General features: G+C 39.9%; 1 protein-coding gene across 7 annotated transcripts in view; it reads right to left on the reverse strand.

Moving 5' to 3' along the window:
- The window catches only part of FAM135B (family with sequence similarity 135 member B), a 271697-nt gene that overhangs the window by 120758 nt on the left and 127819 nt on the right, over positions 1-23120 (reverse strand). For all 7 annotated transcript variants that reach the window (XM_042036041.1, XM_042036040.1, XM_042036042.1 and 4 more), the window contains one exon: positions 19431-19526. In XM_042036041.1, the coding sequence (XP_041891975.1) occupies positions 19431-19507 (77 nt within the window). In that variant the 5' untranslated portion in view covers positions 19508-19526. The remainder of the gene's footprint in view (positions 1-19430; positions 19527-23120) is intronic.

Raw genomic sequence — 23120 nt, forward strand, 5'->3', positions numbered from 1 at the left:
AGGGTGGTACCAGCCCTGTTACTGATGCTTTGGACTCTGTCCTTCCTTTCCTTCCTTCCCTCAGATTAATATCAGAGTATCTCAGCTCTCATCTAGTCCTGCAAGTTGCTGCCTACTTGTCCTTGCCTGCGACTGGCTTCTAATGACACTGTAAAACCCCGGTTTAGAAGGGTTGACTGATTTGAGAGAAGCAATTTGTAAGATAATATTGATGCATCACGCCACCAAACCAGATCACTCTCACTAGGAGCACTAACAGACCAGACTGCTCCTCCCTGATCATTCCTGCAGCATGGAAATCAAACCTTTGTGGCTCAGTAACAGTGTCATAGGAGCCAGACAAGTTCAGAACTGAAAAGCTTCCACCTGCTTTGAATTATACCTGAACAGCTCCGAGGCTTAAAATTTCATCCCAGGTTAGGCTGCATTTAAATAAGCACTTTTAAGCTAATACACACAGCAAACAAATGAGCTGTGTGCTGAGCCTGATGAGTCAGCCTGGAGTTCCAGCTGCTCCTCAGACTAGTGTTGGAGTTGTCCTCCAGGAGCCCCTATCAGCAAATCTTCTCCACTGAATTACTACTTCCAGGGAGCCAAGTACTGCAGCACACTGTCTTGGAAGTCAGTGAGAAAAAGCCTTACAGGCAAGGAAAAAGAAGGATTTCTTCATGAAAACAGCAATAGAAGAGAGCTCAAATCTCATTGCAAGACTTAACTTCATGGGCTTTGAACTCAAGGTCTTCAGATGTAAAAAAACCACATTCTCTCTCTAGAAACACTAAGACACCTTTTTGTCCTGTACTGATGATCCCCAGCAGAGGATTGCCAAGTGTGTTACCATCTGAGGGCTTCCTGATAGATATTCCAGAAGCTTATGCAGGACAGAGTAAACATCTGTGACCATCCAGGCTGATTCCCAGAAAAACAGAGTAATCTATAATCTGCCAAACACACTATTACTTTCCATGAAAACTCTGGGGACCAAAACTTAAAAATAAAGCTTTCTAACAAGTTAGCTTCCTTCTGAAAAAGTAAAAAGTGAAAAGCAATACCCATCATGGAGGCATAGGGAGAAAGCCCAGGTGAAGGAGACAAGCAGACCCTTTTTATTTCTCCTTTCCCTTCAGTGAAGCAAATCAGAGGTGTAGCCACAAAAAATTCTGTAAGTTCGCATAAAACAGTGGAGAATTTTCCTTGTTTGTGATAATGCTTTAGGTTACATATCTAATAGAGTCAATAATACTTCGTGGATCTCTAAAGTGCATGAGTCACACAGAAGTGCACTGTATAAATCCATCTCTGTTTTGTATATAAATATTTTGTGGGTTTTTTGGCTATTCAAATAGGAGAGCATGGGAAAAGGTGATAATTTTACACCTAATATTGAAAACAGATTAATCAGACTGTGGAACATGTAAGAAAAACTACCACATTGCTATATAAGCAAGCACAATGTGCAATACCATGTGCATGAGGAAGACCTACAATATAACTACAAAAAGTTTCAGACACATCTACAAAATCCAGACATTTTAAAATTAAATATTACTTCAAGAAGCTTTTCTGACCTAACTCTACCTCAGGCTTCTGGCAGGCTTTAGAATAGCCCAGAAAAAAAGGAGTGAGTGTGGGACACAGGAGCTAGCAGCAGGCAGGAGCTGGTTGTTCACAGAATTCATCACCATTCCCATTATCAGCATTTTCTTCTCACCTTTTTAGCAATAGAAAGAACACCTCAGACAGCCCAGGGAATCTTACACTCACTTTGGAGTCTATTAGAGGTAGGAGAGGAAGGCTTTCCTCAACCCTTGGTCTTACACACAGTGAACAAGGTGATAGGTCTATCTGGCAGCTCCCTCTGTGATGCCCAGAGCTGCCACGTCAGGGCAGGTCAGTCAGACACAGCTGCAGCACTCTGATCAAGACTCCACAGCCATTTATCGCATCAAGTTTCTACAATTCTCATCCCAGTTTTATTCTCAGGCTCTTTAACGTTTGATGAAGGGAAGTCTAAAATTAATTGTGTGAGGAGGGCGAGCCATACCCTCCTTGCAGTACAGTAAGTAATGTACTTTTCTCTCAGTAAAAGATGTAGTGGGTCTATGAAAGCAAACTTTTCACCTACCAGGAGTCTGCATCATACAGAGAAGATGAAATTGTTCAATTGTAAATTAATGGCAACCCTATTTTTATTTTTTCTTATTTTTATTATGATACAAAATCCTGTTTTAAAACCAGATGCTGCCTAGTTCTGCAGGCCTGAGAAGTGCTTGGTGTGATTCCTTCTCATGCAAGCAAACAGTACACAAGGATTCTTAATATCTTCAGAAGGTGCTCAGCATATCCCTGGATCAAACATGGATACTTATGTCCTGAGTCCAGGATTTAGGGCTGGAAGCTCTCAAGAGCTGAGTGCTCTGGGTATAACGTGGAAAAAAATATACCCAGCTTCTGGCAGATGAGCTTGTTACAATCCGGTTTAAACCCAGAAAAGCAAAGAAAGCTAAGCCTCTGTGCATAAACCGGAAAGAACTTAGAAGGTTTAAAATATTCCAGAAATGAGATTAAAACCAAACGAGGTTAGATGTTGATGCCCAAAAAAATGATGTGTTTTATTTAATAGTAAAAGAGGCAAAGAGAAAGGAAGAGAAAAGAAAGAAAGAAATAAATGGAAAAAGAAGTGTGCGTGGGGGGGGGGGGGGGGGGGGGGACAGGGAGAGGTGACAGGGGTTAGGTGGAAGCAGATCACCCATCCGAGGGTCCCAATGATGTCTCATTGCTCCCCTCCATCTGCTCTGCTGGTGGTGAGGGTCTCCCATCGCTGCCGTGGCCACGCCGCCACCACACCACAGGCCAAAGAGTGCAGAATCCCGTGGATTAAGACACGCTTTGGGCCAGGTGGGAACGCCCAAGTGTCTCCCTTGCAGGGGCTGGCTTGACACTATCCCTTGCAACACTGAGGGTCTGTTGCATCATCTCTGGTGCTCTGGTGCAGGGTCTGGGGACCCCTTTGAGGGGGGCCCCTTTGATGGGCTATGTCACCCCCTTCTGCTGTGGATAAGCTTCCCCCCCAGTGAGCACCCCTCAGCTGGGCTCCTCTGCACAGTGGAGGATGGGAGTCACTGCGCCTCTGACCAGAGGCTTTTCCAAGACACCCAAAGCCTCTCCTCCCTCCACCCTTTGGTTCGAGGGTCTGTGGGAGCCTGGCAGCTGATAGCCCTGGGGCTGTGGTTTCCACCTTGCAGGTGTTAAGCCTGTGCTTTGTGAATGTCCCCAGCCCTGAGCTGTTACTTTATCTTATCTTCATCAGGGAGGGGTGTAAGGCCCCAGTCAGGGCCCCATTCAGGGTTAGGTGTCTTCTCTGCAGTTTTTGTAAAACAGTTTTAAAAGTCCTCTAAGAAAATGTTTAAGTCATAAACTATAATATTTCAGTCTCTGACAGAGCTCTAGTGTCCACAAAAGTATTTCAGTGAAGGAGAGCCTATGCTTGGCACTCAATGCTTTTCAGGCAAGGATTTCATTTGGATCCAGGTAAGCCACAACTTTAATAATTTTTATACATCTTGCTTCTTGTAGTTTCATCAGATCATCTCTCCTCTGCAGAAACTTGCAATCCCACAAGCCATAAAATCTCCAGCCCATGAAACCCTGCGGTTCTCTGACAATTACACCAAACAGCTCTCTTTACATCTCCTTTTATGCTCACCTCAGGGGCTCTTGCCCTTTTATGCTCATCAAGGTAGCAATGCTGTCTTTTATTTAGTCCCATATTCATACTTTTAAAGCAATTTGCCCTTTACTTCCCTTTCAGTCATCATAGCAAGGTAGGGGTGAAGAGGAATGGGCAGTAGAACGGTGAACAGAGAGTAAAACGATAGAAATGTGCTTTATTGTTGGAAAAGAAAGGCAGTGAAAGGAAAGGGCAGAAAAATTAGGACCCCAATAAGGATATGATCACTTACATTCTTGTCTCAAAAGCAAAGGAAACCTTGAAAACATAGTTTAATTTAGCCTCACAGTCAAGTAGTAACCTTTTCCAATCTGTTCTTATATAATATGAAGAGTTGAAGATGAGAGATTTTGTGCTCTTCTAACTGAAGCACCTGGAAAAACTTACACTCTGATTTTCTGAGAGAGAGAATTAACCCTCACCTGTTCTGGGTGCAATTAAGAGACTACAAAAACAATTTAATAAATATAAAATAAGATGAATATTCATGGAGATCAATTCAAACCTTTATATTACATCTTTTTTTTTTTTTTTTTTTTTAGTAGAATAAGGCAAACATCATGTCTCATGAGATTTCTAAAGTGCTTCTGTAATGCTTGTGGAGTGAAATGGATAAACAGGTTTGGAGATGTGGTTATTTACTCTACATTTTGTTTTGTATCTCACTCCTGGAAAAAGGAGAAAAATGAAAATAATAGGCATGAAATGACTTCTTAGAAGCTGTTGCTTTAATTTTTTTTTTTTTTTTTTTTTTTTTTCATATCTCAGAACTTCTCAGAAGGTTGAAAGCCAAAGTGACCTTGAAACAAAGATGCAAAATACTGGGATCACAATGTCTAATCCAGCAGAGCAAGGAAAGATTTTCACTTTATTCACAGCCTGGTAATTATCTAATCCCAAATGAATACAAAAGCTGAGTCACCCCAAGACATCTAGCCGTTGACCCTGAACTAGTTTCCAAAAGAAGGAAGTTTAGGGAAATGAGCATAGTGGAGATGCAATGTGACCTGACACAGAGTGAATCACGATCCCAGGACGAGTCACGTAATTTAGTCCATCCAGCAGATCCCTAAATTATGCTGTCACTAAATTGGTCAGCTCAAATATCAGGAAGTCTCATACAGGCTGAACATTTCCTGTGGTGGAACAAAGCCATGCAGATAGATCAAGTTGTGTGGTCTCAGACTCATTTTGTCTCATGGCTATGCCTGTACCTCTCACAATTGCAGGATGGTCTCCTGGTCCATGATCCCAGACAGCCATTGCTCTGTTATTCATCTCCCATCACTGGACTCAATGTCAGTCATTGCTGGCTGGCTGGCAGAACAAGAAAGGAGCTGCATTACCAGACTGCAGCTGGAAGCGCCTCCACTAAGGCCTGACATTTACAGGAGCCCAAGGGGAATTCACACTCACTGTCACCTCTCTCCCAAAGCAATTTGGGGTTACAGGCCCTGCTTCACAGCACTGACCCAACACACAGGTCCTTGCTCAGCTCAGGTGCATCAGCAGGTGCAAGGTGGGAGCATCTGGCAATAGCACACAGGACATTCCCAAGGGAATGCAGAGCTGCATGAAACTGAGCCCAGGGATGGCTGATTAGTACCACAGCAAAGAGAAACACAGAATTCAGCATTTCTATCTGGGTCCAGTTCAATTCTTAAGGTCAGAAAACAGAAACTTATTTCAGCAGTACAAAGACACTGCTTCAGTGGTTTCTGCTGAAGTGCAGCTTTATTTGTTCTGAGGTATTTTGAGGGGAGTATGATTTTTCATTCAGGTCACAGAATCATAGAGTATCTCAAGTTGGAAGGGACCCATCACTGGGTCCAAGCAGTCATTAAGTCCAAGTCTCTGCTTCTCACAGGACTAACTAAAACTAAACCACATGACTGAGAGCATCGTCCAGACACTCCTTGAACGCCGACAGCCATTCCTAGGATGTCTCAGGTGGGTTTCAGAGAGGAATTTGATCCTGTTCTCTTTTGGAACCCAATTCCTAGAACTCATTACAACACAGTTTTCTCCTGTTAAAGAGAAAGGGATTGCAATGGGCCATTTCTTCTCAAAATGAGGCTCTTAATTCAGACAGACAGCTTTATTTATGAGGGCAGCCCCTATGAGATGTAAACAGATTAAAACATGACTGTGTCATACATGTAGCAAATAAAGAAATAGAAAAACAAACAAAAAAGCAGCATTCCTTATTCTGAAACAGTAAAGATCCTAGTACAGAATCAGAAAAAAACCACTCAAACAATAGCTAGGAAATGTGGACACTTTTCAGTCTCAGATTAGAACATGGAGCAAAAAATATATGTTTGTACAAAACTTCAGTTTTTTGATGTTTCACACATCCAGTACAAGTCCATAACAAAAGAAAATGATGTGCCACAAAACTGTAACACCTCTGCTCCTGTTATAATTACTTTCTAGGACTGGAAGTAGAATTTTTGGCAAAGGACAAATTGGAGCTTCAGCACCAGGCAGGAAAGGACCGTTTCAGCTTGCCCTCTCAAATGATAAAATAGGATGTAGAACATGGAGAACAACTGAATAGAAACCAGGACTTAGCTAAGTAATTATTAGAGCCCGTATATCTAAGAAAGCAAATTCCAGTCCTTGAAAAGTAGCTTGAAAAACAGTGGCAATTGATGGATAAACAAGCTGTAAAAAGGAAAATTTAATGGAGTGCAAGAAATTAAGGAATTGGAAGAACAGTTAAAACTTAGGAGTAACATCAAAGAGTTCTGGAATGCATAAAGAATATGAGGTAGAATTTTTGCAAGTGGAAATAAAATAGAAGATGGATGAATACACTAAGTTTTTATTAGGAAAGGAACAAAACCAGCAAGAATTTACAGCCTCTGACAAAGAAATAGAGCACAGATGCAAGAACTGGAGAGCAGAAGTAATGAGGTCTTAGAGACCGTAAGCTGCTTGGAACAACAACTACAAAGAATTAAGAAAGTAGTAAGAGAATTAAAAGAAAATGAAGAAAGATTACAACAGCAACAGTACAATAACCAGATTCAGATGTCTGCTTTACAGTTTAAATTGGATGATACAAGGCAAGGCTACCTACAGAAGGCATCTCTGATCAAGTGCTGAAGGAACCATTGGAGGCAGAACAGGAAGCACTAGTGACAAAACAGAGATTGCAGCCTTATTAAAACAAATAGAACAATATAGAGATAATTTGATCAGTAAAAATGAGAAGATATTACAGCTGAAGTGACAGTTAGAGATGCAGGAAAAGCACAGGACTTCCACCATCACCCAGCTTTGGTCAGAGGATGCAAAACTGGAGATTGACCTGCGTGCTGTGGGTTGACCTCTGTCAGCTGCCAGCTCCCTGACTCCCCTGCCTCAAAAGAACAGCGGGAGAAAGGAAAACAAAAAAGTTCTTGGCTCAAGATAAAGATGGGGAGAGCACATACCACTTACCATCACAGGCAAAACAGACGTGGTTTGGGAAAAAATATATATTTATATTTAAAAGCAGAGTAGGCTGATGATAAACAAAATTAAACCATTTTCCCTGCATCGACTCCTTTTTTTTGAAGCTCAGACAGTCACACCCTTTGATTCCTGATTCGTCTCCCTGCCTTTTTCCCAATCTCGACCTCACTCCTTCATTCCCAGGTCCTCCAGCTCCTTGCCCCTGGGACCGTCTGTGTCTAGCATGGTGCAGCCCCAGCCTCTCCACACAGACCCCTCCCTGCTTTCCCTGCTTCCAGTACCTGCACAGGGACACCTGACCCCCCTGATTACAGTGACCCTTCAGCTTTCCTTTTCCAACAAACAGTTTCAAGGGAGAGATTCATGATACAATGTCTGCTTTACATTTTCTTTCCTAACCTTTGTCAAGAAATGGGTCATCTCTATGTCTACCCACTCACTCCATGGAAACAAAACTAACTGCTAAATGTGGGATCTTACCAAAATCCACCTGTATTTCTCATTGAAGTGTTGGCAGCACTGAAGGGACATTTCCCCCTCTACCAAGAAGGATGAATACTCTCTTCTGAAAGTACACTCAGTGTTGGCACAAGCCTGACAGCTCTAGAGATGGAAATCCCATTTTCTGCTGAATGGATTCAGTACTAACAACTACAGTGAAACCTCTTCACAATGTTTTTGTCAATATGAGTCCTCAGTCCGTTACAGAAAATCTATACAGAGAGGTGAAAAGAGTTTTCATTCCCAATTGTATCATGAACATGTCCCCTCTGCTCAAGCTCTGACCTCATTTTTGAACGAATCCTAAAAATGTTAGTATTAATAATGTAAGAATTCACAAAACCTTGTGTTTCAGAAATTTTCTCCCAGAAGAAATTATTCACAGAAAGAAAAATAGAATCAGAGCAATACTGAACAACACAGCAGCAGAGACAAATGATGATGTGTCTACCTGAGCTGCCACCAAATTCTGGAAACACCAAGAATTAGCAGCCACTTATCTTTGCATCAGTAAAGCCTCCAAGCTGTTTGCAAATCTGCTCTTGGTATGAGGGGGCTTACTTCCAAAACAGCTAGAAGTGAAACCCACGCTTATCTTCCATCATGATCCGTGAAAAAGCACTCTTCATAGAGTCACAGAATCACAGAATAGCCTAGAATGGAAGTGACCTCAAAAGATAATCCAATTCAGCCTTTCATGGGAATGGAAGCCAGGAGGAGATCATCCAGCAGCCTTGTCTAGACCAGCTGCATATAGAAATCCTCCAGAGATGGGGACTCTACAATGACCCAACCCCTGATGTTGTTCCAGTGAATGATTATTCTCTCTGTAAAAACTATACAGGGATGAAATCCTTTCTGGTCTAAATTGCCCTCTGTCTTCTCCAGGTGGCTCCTCGTGAAGAGACAGAGTGTTCTCTTTGTACTTACCCTGGAATACTTACTGGAATACTGTGATGAGATTCCCCCAGAGCCTTCTCCTCTCCAGGGAGACAAAACCTTCAGTCAGAAGAGATTTCCTTCTGTCATTCCTCAGAGATTGGGTTTTTGGTTATGTCATCCCAGGGCTAGGACCCTGCACTTGTGTTTGCTAAACTTCACACAGTTGCTGTTGCCCACTGTTCCAGCCTGTCCAGGTCTCTCTGTAAGATATCTCTCCCTCCTGACATGTCCACCTCACCACCAGCTTGGAGCCCTCAGCAACCATGGTGATGGTTCAGTCAATCTGATCATCCAGGTCATTTATGGATTTTCCTTCTACCTTAAAGTCTCATTGGCTTCCTTTAACAGTTCCTTTACTATCCTTAATTTTTGCAGGACTTTCAGTGCCTGAATTCAGTGGATTTTTTACCTTGCTAATTTGGCTAGCAGAGAATCTTGAAAAGTAAAGGATGTTATCTGACACCATGCAAATCTTGGAACTGGACCATCCTAAGAGGCTTGACCATCAACTAAGTTCTGCAGAGTCCTGAAACAGAGCAACAGGTCAAGAATAATCCAGCATTGTGTCCAAGGAGGGGAGCATTAGGAGCTGAGAACAGGGGAAAATTTTAATGACTTTTTACTGGAAAAATGATAGAATAGAAATTGTTCAGCCTTGAGAAGAGAGGGCTCCAGGAGACCCCACTGCAGCCTTCCAGTACCTAAAGGAGGCTTACAAGAGTGAGGGATTTTATACATCACTAGATAGTGACAGGATATAGGATTTTAAACTAAAGAGGAGAGGTTTAGATTAGGTATTACAAAGAAATTCTTTACTCAGAGGGTGGTGAGGCCATAACACAGGTTCCCCAGAGAAGTTGTGGATGCCCTATCCCTGGAAGTGTCCAAGGCCAGGTTGGATGGGGCTCTGAGCAACCTTGTCTAGTGGAAGGTGTCCCTGCCCATGGCATAGGAGTTGGAAAAATATGAGATTTAAGGTCCCAAACCCAAACTATTCTATGATTTAGCCTTCTTTCTTTACACTTTATAAAGTTTTAAGTGATTGAACTACCCAGGGCTGCTCTTATCTGAGAATCTTCACACCCAGTCACTTTTCTCAAGCTCTAGTAGGCCTACTGCATCAATTTATCCCTTTCCACTGCTTCACAAAGTTTATCTTGTGAGAAGGACATGTGAGTCCTGGAAATATCGAAACCAAAGAGATTACTTTAAATTGGTCAACAAAAAAATTACAAAATAAATTAAAAATCCACAGCTTTCTTGGTATTTTTGGTGGGTTTTGATTGCAGACATCACTCCAAACAGTCGCATTATAAACTGACTTTTCATTTGTTGCAAGACATCCTTATAAAGATTTATCATGCATAGCCAAACAGGAACAAGAGATTACTAAACAACAGTTCATTTTTCAGATGCATTTTATTTGTAATACCTTCTATTGGCAGATGTTATCCCCACAAATGAATTAATGTTCCACCATAACAAAGTGGACATGGATTGATGGGAGAAATTGATTTGTGTTTGTTAATGTTCTTTTGCTGCAGCAAGCGCATTAAGTAATTAAAGTGCTAAAAGAGATCTTCCCGTCCAGACACACAATATACTGAACTCCATTAATGCAAGGACAAAGGACAACTGTTTTTTTCCTTGCATCTCAAGTGCACCGTCTGCAGCATACACACCGTATAGCTTAACTGTAACCATTAATTTAAAGTATGCAGTTCCAAAACCAGTTTATATAGCAAGGAAACTCTAAAGGATTAAGTGTCAAAAAAAGAGTAATTATTTTGTGTTGCCAGTATAAGCCATCTTAAAAGGATCTGATCAAGAGATTGTGTGCAGTTTTCCATTCTGAAAATTAGACTTCGGGATATTTTAAGTTGAATACAAAGATATCTGAAAAATGAAAGTCAGAACAAACCTTTCCCAGACACAATTATATTTTCTACTATCACAGCATCTGAGCATCTGTAACTGTACCCTATAAGGAACAATCTTATAAGATATTATTACTACTCCCATGTTTGTAGATAATAGTTGATGAGCTAAAAGATCATTCAAGCCCACCTCAAGTAATTTCCCAAACTCACTACTCATTCCAACAAATAGCAACAGTTAGATATTTTATTTCAGCTTGGAAATGTTACGTTAAAATGCCTTGCAAAATTACCTTACAAAAGTGCAATGAAGTGTATGAACAGTATGGCCAAGGGACAGGATTGTTTCAAATGTGGGACAGGCAAGTAGAGCTGAACCACATCTCCTGACATGAGGCAGTGCCTCCTCTGTGAAAATAATGTGCATCAAGTAGATAACAGTGAGAGAAAATACTGGTGTGGGTTTTTTTTCTTCATCTAACATTACTGAGGGCTGCTCAGATGTTAGTGATGAGTATCATATAAAAATCTCATACAGAATGGGACTTAAAATAAAACTTGTCACCTGGTGTGTTTACGTGCATGTTTATGTACATGTTTGTAAATAAATAGTTTGCAGTTGAGACTTTGGTAATGTCTGTGCTTTGTATGCCCATCCTTCCCCTTTCTTTTAAGACCATATTTTCTGGAGTGAGGCATTTTGACAAGAAAGTCTTGTACTATTTACAATTAATCCTTGAATGCTCACAGTTGCTTTGAAAACCATGGCAGGTTGTACTCCAAAGCTCCAAAAATAATTAAATACATAACAGTTTAAAAAATATATATTTAAAAAATACTAACTTCTGGTTCCATTCACTTATTAAACAATTCATTGTTGTTAATCAGCGATAGAGGAGTGGAAAGTAAGCGTGTTCTTTGCAAGCCCTTATTAAAAAAACAAAAAACAAACAACAAACTGGGCTAAATATTGCATTTGGCTGGCCAAAAATTAAACCTTTGCCCCTTAATATCTACATACGATCTCCTCTGAGCAAATATCACCTCTGTTCAAGTGACATTTACATTGCTGCTTTGATGATTTTCTGAGTGAATTATGTCAGAAAGTAGCTTTGATCTCACCTCACATGATTTATATTTATACACAGCTATATCTGAGATGTTGACTAGAGTTCCTAAGTCAGAGAGTTGCAGATGGACCCATGTCTGATGCTTGGAATCACTCACCTCTCTGTTTATGTAAGTGTAAGGAAGCCTAAGCCCTCAGGCTTGTGAAAGGATTTACGTGTATGTGCTGCAAGATGTTATTACTTATGAACAAGTGAAGTGACACAGTTTTAAAGCACTGATCTTAACTAGAACTAGCCAGAAACATGGCATCGGCATAGACTGTGTCAGGGCAATTATTCTAAACAAGAGAGAGTGCCAGAAATTAGTGAATGAGAAGGTCTGGTAATAAAATATGAAATGCTTCAAAAAATCCACTGTGTTCCTGTGTGCAATTTTTCAGAGAATGAGAATTTGTTCTCCAAATTTTCATGTGAGGGTGATTCTGGTATTTCTAGGTCTTCTGGCACTTTTCCTCCCTAAAGCACTCTGCAAACAGCAACTAATAGAGGCAGCTGAAGTTATCTGTATTTGGAATGTGTTATCACATTGTTACATAGGTGGGTTGGAACTAGATGGTGTTTAAGGTCCCTTCCAACCCAAACCATTCTGTGGCTCTGTGACACACAGTGTGCATATCCCTAGGGAAAGCACGGAGTGATCACCAGCAGCAAATCTTGTCTTTAAATACAGGACAAGCTGTTGGGACAACAACTAGACCTGGTCCTTGCAAGGGAAAAAGTAATTCGATTATACTTAAGCTCTGTAATTTACTGCCCAGAGTCTGGAGAACCTCTATCCTTGGAAGTTTTCAAGACTGGACTGGACATGCCCTTGAGTAACGTGGTCTGAATTCAATAATTGGTCCTGCTTTAAGTAGGTATTGGGCTTAAGATCAGGCAAATTCCCTTCCAGCATGAACGATTCCCTGGCTCTAGGGTGAGTGTGGCCATAGTGTTCCTCAGCACAGAAACAACAAAGAAGCTGTGCAGCTTCTTTCTGCACTCAGTTTCAACCCATGCAGCAAACACTGTTTTAGTGATTTATCATCAGCATGGTGGTCTCCAGTAACTCCCCTGGCTGTTTAGCTTACAGAACAAAACAGGTTGACTTGATTATCATTAAAATGTGATTTTAGCTGAGAAATGCAGTTTGCTAATAAAATTAGGTTCTGCTTTTCAGCTGTATGGAATGCTCCATGCCTTAAGTCTTGATGTCACTGTGTCCAGTTCCTCAACAAGTGTGTCACATCCTGAGGAGCTCAATTTTCAATACTGCACTTAATGACACAATGATTCTAAGAATTTATGGGGCTTGTGTCATCAATTCATTAAGGAGATAGACTCAGAGATCCAAGTGCATCAATGAAGATCACAGTTACTTCTAAAACACCTATGAATTAAGAGCAACCACTTTTTGTATAAAGTGTATTGGTTCAAGTAGAAATTCACCTCAAAGACATGCATTTAGTCCATTAAATTAATACATTTGCTTAGCAGAACTTAAGGGGGATCAAAGCCGCTCTGTGATACTCTAGGGAATGATACTTTAAATTTAAGGTCTCTGCTTATAGAAATATTTTTATTTTATGAATTTGATTCATAAAAATAGGAAAGGCAGTGCCAAATTATACATCAAGAGCTTTGAAGAAAATCTTGTAATAGTCAATTTTTAATGTTATAGATGATAGAATGAGCTGTCTTCCAGGCTAATGGCTGATGAGCATTAAAAGCTGGCTAAATCCCAAAAGTTTCATTTTGGTTTTTTCTTCTCTTGTTAACTCTAATGTTTTGCCCAAGACTTTAATCTGACATCACAGCTTGCATTTTATTTCCTAGGAGAGTGGATCCCATCTGTTTGCATGACATTCCTCTTGGCTAGCACTGTCTATATGATGTATTTTAACGTTTGTCTTCCAGGAGCAAGCAGAATGCCTTCTCTGTCTGTATCCTTACCTTTGATTTATGGATTTTCCCAGTGTGTACAAAGCTTTCCACCTGGATGCCAGAGTATCTATACCAAACTGTTCTCTCTGTAAGCATCACCACCTTTTATCTTTGGATCAGAAATTGCTTTGCAACATTTACTGATCCTTAAAAATGTCTTTCTTAAGTCCCAGTTGTTTATTTTCTGCAGGTGGGGAAAACCTAAGACAACTCTACCAAGACCAGGATCAGAAAGACAGTTAGGAAGTAAATGTATTGATTCACTAGAATATACTTCTTTTTTTTCCTCTGATGTGCCCATGAGCAGAGGTGAATTTGCTGAATGTTGTGCAGTGTGTAGTTTTAAGTAAGTTGTTTTAATGACTAGTTATCATTCTAGTGTTCATGACCAAGAAAGTAACAGTTGCTATCCCATGTGTGAAGGGTGGCTGAAGTAAACTGAGCACATTCTTTCTCAACATATGACTCAGTCAACTCGTGTTGTGTTACATGGGTGCCAAATGAGAGCAGAACAAGTGGTGAAGCTGGACCATATGGGTTGAGGAGTGGCAAGACGACATTTGGAGTTCTCAGAAGCTCTCAAATTACTGCAACATTTCTGGGCTCTCCAACATGTGTTTGTTCGAAATTACTGTGTTGTCCAGAATTTTCCCTCAGACGTTGCACATGCGTGGTTTTAGCTCTGTATTAATGATTGCTGGGAAATTTATGTGGAAAACAATCATGAACTAGCATGTAAAGCATTATCTCAAGGCCTTGAATAGTATCCATCCAGGCCCCTTATTTCTGAATTTGTACTAATTCTGTGGTATTGCCTTGGTTAGCCATCCTCTTAGGAGAGTTGGAGCTGGCCTTTAGCTCTGTTGTCTATAGGTGACCAAGTGACACAGAACCTGATGTATCTAGGGTCAGGTAAGCCTGAGTATTGCTTATTTGAAGGTGAAATCTGTTTTCCAGACACAAGAATACCTTACTTTCCACAGACTAATCAATTACCAGTCAATGGAGTTTGCCGACATGCTGCTCTTCACCTGCAGAGCAGTCTCACCTCTTAGGCTCCACTCCATTTAGTTCAATGTTTCCTCCCTACCACTGGCACAGGAAATCCCAGCTCTCTTCAGCAGACACAGGGTGCCTAGAAATTAAAGACAGCTATACTCATTAGCCAAATGAGAAAATTGTCCTCACCAGCTGTCATGACAATAACCCATCATCCATGATTCTCCTGAAGTTGCCACTTGGTACACTTCAGGACATTGATGTTTAGCTTCCTGCACGCCTGCACTTCAGCTACTTTCATGACTTTAGATTTGTGCTAAACTAAGTCCAGTCTTGTCATTTCAGTGCAGTAGGTTCTCAGCTATCACTGCATGACCATGTGGAGTACCTGTCTTCTTACTCCTGAGGGGTTTTATGCATTTTTTTCTTTTTTTTTTTTTTGACAATATTGGATGCTGCATTAAAGTGAAGGTGATATGTCATCGTGGCAAGAAAAAAGTCAGTTCTGTCAAAGCATCTGTTCCAAGGGACAGCACTTATTATTCCAAAAAGGCATCACTTCTATCACTTCACTATGCTTATAAGCCCTCTTCCTTTTATTTCCCCCCCTTTTTTTTTTCTTCATTTTTATTAAAGAGAATTCATGCATCATAAATGAACTAGGTAAGTATTTTCAAAATGACATAGATTTACAGTCCAAAAGTGAGTTGTATTTCATTACATGTGAGAAATCTGAAGAAATGCATATTTTTATTAACAAAATAACAAGACTTACTTCTGTTCTACACTTTCAAATTATATTTTATATATATATAAATATATTCTGACACTGTACCTCAAAGACTCTGGGAAATAAGGGAAATAAGGGCTGAACCTCTGAATACAATGTGTATTTTTCAGGTACCCATCTGACAAAAAAGGCACGGATGGACTGCTGAACCCCAGTTTGCTGGGAAAAGGAGCTGCTGCATTTTGTCTCTAAAGGAGTGACTTCGTGGCTAAGTACACTGAAGCCCTGTTGTCCATCTAGTAGTTAACAGGGATGTTTTGCCACATAAAAGCTTAGTCTGTTAAGTCAGAAGATCTTGTTTCCAGCAGCTCTGAATGCTAATGATCCTTGGTCTGATCCTTGTAGGGTTTTGTAAGCTCTGAGACCACTAATCCTTTCTTCAGGGCAATGGAGCATTACTTTTAGAAGAAACTGGACTTCATTTTTCCACTCATTTTTAATCACCACCACCCCTCATGCACATAAACCATCAGTGTAAGTGTTACACGCTTACAAATTGCAGCCTGGAATTTGAGGATTGAGAAGACTGATAAGCAGTTGATTCAGCACTGTGATCGGTAACCAGTGACTTACATTGGTCCTAGTTTCATAATGCATCATTGCCAGAATCCTACCACTAGTCAGTTACTATTTCACCTTCTTTTTCCTCTATTTCCTCACAAACTCCAAATATTACTCAGCCTCTGAATGCAGTAGCTGTGGGGTTCATTTTTTTTCCTCAGTCAAATAGATTTTGAAAAGCTTTAAGAAAAAAAGGTGCAGAAGGATTGCTTCTGACAGAACCAGACAAATCAATTAATTGATCTCTGGCAGTCAAGGATAATTTTATTTCCTACTCTATTAGGGAAAATCAGAATCAGTTAGCTAATTTCACTAGAGAAAATGTCACCAGTTATTAAGCAGCACATGATGGAAAGAATTAAAGACAGAAAACTCAAAAATGTTTTTCCTTCCAGAAATTGCATTACTTATTACTCAACCTTTAGAACTCTGGCATCAAGCAGCATTGCAAATCCTTTGGTTTGACCAAAGAAAAGGTTTTCTTCCCCTATAGCAGCACCCACAGCATTTAACCTTTGATGTCTATAAATACTGACATGGTTATATTTGTGCTCCAGAAGATAAATTTACCAGTAACTGACTGTTACAAACTACCTGCACATAATTTCCTGACTGTTCCTGATATATATTTGCCAAAATCATATAACCATGATGAATATTCACAAAAAAAAAAAATCCTGATTTTTGTATAAGTCTCTTTTCAGTACTAACTATTCATACAGGCAAAAAACCATGATTAAAATATCACAGGTTGTTGTTAAAAAAGTTAAAGGAGCTACTGTTTCTCATGGGGGGGTAGAGGTGGCAACTGGCTGTGCATGCATACAGATTTCAAAATAGCATCCAGTAAAATCAAAAATAGAACAGGGCCATTACCAGCAGCCTAACATTTTAAAGCACTTTGACTTTGTGACTTATGGACAGCAGATCATGTCCTTAATCAAGCTTGATTATTACTTATCACCTAATGGTTCCAGAAGGGCTGATTTACCCAGGATTTTCTTCCTAAATCACATTGAGTTATTAATTCCTTTATTTGAACGGAGTGCTCTTCTTGAAAAGACTCACAGTTGGCACAGCCACACTGTCCCAAAGGGTAATGCCCTCAGAAGGACAGTTAGCCAAGACTAAGCATTTTGGGAAATACTGCCCTTATTTCTGCAATTACCTAGTTCCAAACCAGAAATTTCAACCTTGTCAGTTAGGCATACAGGAGCAGGACTATTCTGTATTTCTGGAGATACATATTCAGGATTTTTATTATTATTTTTTATTTTGTTTTTGTACCAAAATATTAAGAGGAAAAGTAGATTATATAAATTATTATTAATACTCTTCATTTTTGTTCCTGCTTTTGAGGTTAAAAAAACACAGAATGTTGGGTTCCCACAGAAATTAAGATGAATTTCAATTTCTCTGCTTTTCTGATAGACAACCCTTCATAAATCACCTTTCTGACCTTCAGCAGCACAGAATGGTATTGACCCAATTTACAAGTCACTCAGAGAAGAAAAATTTTAGTTAAGTAGAAAATACACATCATTCTTAATTCTACCACACTCTCCCCTGTAGAGACTATGTAAATCCAAGATATCCCAGATGCCTATAGTCAATATCAACAACGGCAATATAAAAATGGCAAAATAAAAAGAGTGCCCAAGTTAAAATGAAATTTGGCAAGCTCTCCTACTCTTTCTCTTCACATATTCATGCTATAGTGAAAGGGCCTGCTAAGCAGATGAAGTCAGCTGGAGGATAGTGACCAGAAATATGAGACACACAGATTTTGCTGGAAATGTAAAGGTTAAAATGATGGAAGGAAAGCAAACGTAATATTGTGCAGGATACATAGAAAGAAAAACGACTGCAAACAAATTAATGCAGTATAACCTATAGCATCATGTGTTTAGAATATTAATCAGTAAAGCAAGGTAAGTACCAGTGGGGAAAAAAGCAAAGATAATTAGGAACTCATTAATGTGACAGCTGAATATATTATCTGTGTTAGTGCTAGGCTTACCCCCCCACACCAGAGATTTGATCTGACTGTCAAAGCCAAGGAAAGCATTTTACAGAAATGATTGAATGCAAAATCAGACCAATACAAGAAAAAACAGACAGGTCATCACACTGGAACATGGAAAGATTCCTGGCTAACCTCCGAATATCCTCTTGTCTAAGTCCAAAAGATCAGCCCACAGATGGGTGTGGATTTCAGTTGTGAGGAAGATCAAAGACATTACAATTATCACCACAAGTCAAGGAAAAAAAAAAATCTATAGCTAGGGCTGTCTTCTGTTATCATAAGGACCACAATGGTCATGAGATTTTTTTTTTTTATAGCTTGGTTAAACCCAGCAGGTCAAGCATAGAGAATTTTTTTCAGTTTGACATCAGTATTTGACAGAGTTAGAATACTTTCTAACATAAAGTTGGTGGCTATTCTCTTGGAGAGAGCAACAGAATGACAGATGCCAGCTGTTAAAACCAAATAGAGCTGTGTTTCCTTCATTCAAGTTCCCAGCATTTTTCCCACACAGTTCATCAAAGTAAATCAAATGACAAAATTCCTCTGTACTGACAGAAACAGCTCTACCTAATCCATCCCAACATCTGAAACAATTCCCTGTTTTTCGTGAAGCAAATGGTGCTTGAGATAGACAAATCAGCTGTGAACCATCCCTGTGCCAAGCTAAGGCTTGAAAGAGAATATGTAGTGTTCTGTAAACATCAGTTGTGATAGGCGAAAGAAAATAATATTCCTCTAGACCCACTATTTTCCATTAGGTATATTCTTTTGACCTATTTGAGTGTCCTGGCCTCCCCCAAAAGTGCTTCTTTATCTGATTTTTCTTCACTGAAGAACATCTGTGGGGTGCAATATGCAAGAAGAGCAACAACTCACATCTGGTCAGGCTTCTTCACAGCCAGGCTTCTTCACAGCCAACAGGTTGTCATAAAAACTACTAGGAAGAGTGGTGCAAAAAGAATAGAGGCAAAAGTTTGATGGGCTCTTCTAATTTATGGGGATGTGAAAACTCAGTGTGGCCACCAGAGGCAGAGCTTTAGACAAACATAAGTATTCATTTTCCCTTCTGAAATGGTGGGATTCAGCTAAATTTCATTAAAAGAATATAGTCATTAGATTTATGGCCCTAAAATGAAAATGTTTGCATTATAATTCAATGCAGTGATCATTTACCACAGAGACTGAAAACCACTCCAGAAGCATTTAAAGCAGCCATTGTACTTATATCTGAACAGGAGCTTAAAATAATTTGGAGCATTACAACATTGTACTGCAAAAATAAGTCAGTCAGTCTGAGTTTATAGCGAAAGTAATGTACATTGATCTTCCTTGACAGCAATGAAAGCCCAATGACATCCTTCTCTGCCCTGGGAATTGCATGAAATATAACTGCATTTGGCAGAAAAGAACCTGTTTTGCAATTTAACTCTTCTCTGTAAGCTTCTCCTCTGTTGTCAGCTGCAGATTAATGGAAACATCAACTCACCCCCTCTGGAAGAGGTCCACATTATGGAATTTGTGAAGCTCCACAGAAAACTCGACCGTTCCCTGAACCTCAGACATGGTTTTTTCAGGTCATCACCTAAATAACACATATATAAAGACATTATAAGCTTTCGAAGTGTTTTGCTTAACAAATCCATGAACGGATTATTTCATTTTAGTCATCATCTTGGGGTTCATGCAAAGCTTGAAATCAACTGATATCAATTGGAATCTTTCCAATGACATCATTTGGCTCCATCTTCAGGAAAACTCGCTAAAAGCCAGATCAAAGCAGTAATTAAGAGAGGTAAAAAGTCTAATTAAGCCTGAGGACAGAATGATAATATTATGAAAAGTATAAGAAGCAAAAAGTAAATAACATATTATGTGCAAGAATCTCAAAGCAAATTTTAATTAACTCGCTGCTCTTATATGGGAAATTGATTTTTTTTTTTTAATCTCATTTTATGAAATGGCAGATTTCCAGGGTCAGCACAGCTCATTTCTGTAAAAGCACAGGCCAAAAAGACAAGAACCACAGATAGATGAGAGCAGAATTCAGATTTCTCTTGCTTTTGACCCCTTCTATGACTTAAATAAAGTCCCAGAAGGGAAGCTTCTGAGGGAATATGAATATTTTTAAAATTAATGAATGAAAGATACTCTTTTAAAGAAAATGCTGACAGTCATGGCACCTAATAGACCACAACAGTCAGATCAAGATTTTGAAGCATTACAGCCATTTACATCTAACATCTCATGTGCTTATTGAATCACAGAATAATTCAGGTTGGGAGGGACCTCAGGAGGTCATGCCTCACTCAAGGAAGTAAGTTTCCAAACCAGCCCTATTTAATACAAAAGTGTAGAGCCTTAACATTTCCCTAATTATAGCAGAGGCAAGCCAAGGACTTTTACAGCTTTTGGACAGATTTTCAATTATTTTTTGCCCTTCTTCTCCTGTTTTCCCCCCTGCAAGTGTACTTCTGGCAATCTGCCAAGCTGCTTGGAAATTTTCTGTAGGATCAATGAGAGGATAAAGATTAAATTTTTTCCATTAATGTATTCATAAGCAACATTTTAGTTGTTGTTTGACAGCAGCCAAGTGCAGTCTCTGAGGAAGACCCATGTCAGGGCTCTTAACAATTCCCCCTCCTGAGACATACAGGGCTTTAAGGGGACATGTAGCTCAGATGCAAAGCGAAAAATTTCTATAGAGGTGCTAATCAATAATTTTCATGGCACTCATAGATTCGATCACGTCCTTTAATGAAGCAGGAGTGAAGAGGATTTTGATACATGAAGTCCTCAGATAAGCATTAGGCTTTAGCTTTCTCAAGGCTTGCTTCTGATTAGTAATTTTCCAACTGACTGGTTTATTACACTGATTATTTTAAACTAAGTTTTTTTCTGGCTATCCTCTCAAGCGCTACAGTTTTTCAAAAAGACCCCATTCCAATCCCATTAAAAGGTTATTAATTTTTCATTCACCATCCTCAAACTTTGGAATGACAAGAATGTGATGTAAAGTATATGTAATGTATTTCTGTAACTGTGAGAAACAAAAAGAGAATTGCTAAGTGATGCATCTGATACGCCTCCAAGGTAAGGAATTCTACATTAGCTTGTGTCAGTCCATGATTTGGGTGTGCTGAAGGTATATTCAAACTCTATTACTTGTCACAGAAACACTGAATCAACTAGTCTGGAAAAGAGCCTTGAGATCATCAAGTCCAACCTATGACCAAACATCCCCTTGTAAACCAGATCGTGGCACTGAGTGCTGCATCCAGTCTTTGCCTAAACACCTCCAGGGACAGTGACTCCACCACTTCTCTGGGCAGCCCATTCCAATGCCCCATCACTCTTTCTGTGAAGAACTTCTTCCTAATATCCAGCCTAAACCTCCCCTGGTGCAGCTTAAGGCTGTGTCCGCTTGTCCTGCTGCTGCTGCCTGGAGAAGAGGCCGACCCCCATCTGCTACACCCTCCTTTCAGGGAGTTGTAGAGCGATAAAGTCTCACCTGAGCCTCCTCTTCTCCAGGATAAACATCTCCAGCTCCCTCAGCTACTCCTCATCAGGCTTGTGTTCCAGGCACTTCACCAGCTCTGTTGCCCTTCTCTGGACCTACTCCAGCATCTCAACATCCTTCCTAAATTGAGGAGCCCAGAACAGGACACAGGACTCAAAGTACGGCCTAAGCAGTGCTGAGTCCAGGGGAAGAAAAGTAATACTTTTTGTTTTCTTTGTCCCCCATTTCAACAGGAATGAAACTATTACTTTGTCCTTTTGCTTTTCTGCACAGATTAGGAAGTTGTATGTAGTTTATAAGTCATGAATATCACATATCCACCAGGTTACGTGTGAGTCTGTGTGTGTGTGTGATAGTCTTGCCTGAGTCAAAAAGCAGACTGTGTGGGAAGCTATCAGGAAACCATGCAAACCACAAAGCAATACTCTGACAAGGTATTTAGTCTTGAGGAGAGTGCTAATTAAAATAATTGCCTTTGGCAATATATTTGCATGTTGGGCTGAGGCATATTTCCCTAAACCAAAAGCTCGGGATCAAAGGAAACTCCATGCTTTTGAAGACACCAGCTTAAAAAGGAGAGGTGTGAATCGATGGCCAGATAGTTCAGACCAGTACCAGTACTGCCAAAGATAGAAACAATGACATGAAGTTAAGATTAACTAAGGTATAAGAAAAATTAAATACATGGCAATACACACATAGGTCTTCACTGTATTTGCACTATATTTTTCAAGCTTTACACCTCTTCAAAACAAATCTAGAAGAGTTATCCTGGAAACAAAAAACAACAAGCAAACAAAAAATCTGGTTCTGTAATTTTATTTCCCTCACTGATCACCAGAATTAAAGTGTAAGCACCTGCTGCACCAGTTTGAACTTCCATCCACCCCACCCACAGATCAGATCACACAGATCTACACCCCCAGCACTAGAGCTGGGTACTTCAGGGAACACCTCACAAGTACTCAAAGGGGCCTCTAGTGCACCTTATTTTCATGGCACTTAGCAAAGTTCAAAGAATCCTGCTTAGACACATGCTACCACTCTTCAATGCAAGAAACTATGAAATTTGACAAAACAGCTGCAGGCAACACTGGATCAGGAAAATATTAAGCCATTAAAATGATGCACTAATTTTTAACTTCTGTACCAGGTCCCTGCTTAAAGGAACCTTATCATAACCCTCCAAAATCCAGGGCTCATGAAGGACCTCTGCTCAACCTTTGTGTGGGACAACCTTGGGTTATAAATAGAGGAATAGTTGGTAAAAATAATATTGAAGGTTGCCATGACATCAGCATTGTAAACACAATAGGGAATGCTGCCAGTATTGAAGTATCATCAGTTATCTAATAAGCAGTTTAAAGAAAAATACGGAGGTCATTCTTGGGAAGGCTTTAGTACATTTGTATTTCCAAAATATCTGTTTTTATATCAAACTCCTTGCATTTTTCAGAAGAGACCTTAAGACAACACTAATAAATATGAATGCAAAGCTAATAAAGCAACATGGGAAGTGTTTTGGCCATATGCTCCTGCAAAAGCAGTGCCCATGGTCACACTCGGCACTCTGAATCACTGGATTGCTTCAGATGGTGCTGCTGTTGACACTGGCTGTGCTGTCCTACATGCACCAGTGGCACGAGTCAGGTCACCAGT

This window comes from Corvus kubaryi, unplaced genomic scaffold (assembly GCF_017639235.1).
Source record: "Corvus kubaryi isolate FWS band 111438036 unplaced genomic scaffold, C.kubaryi_AGA036_p1.0 37385, whole genome shotgun sequence".
NCBI lineage: Eukaryota > Metazoa > Chordata > Aves > Passeriformes > Corvidae > Corvus > Corvus kubaryi.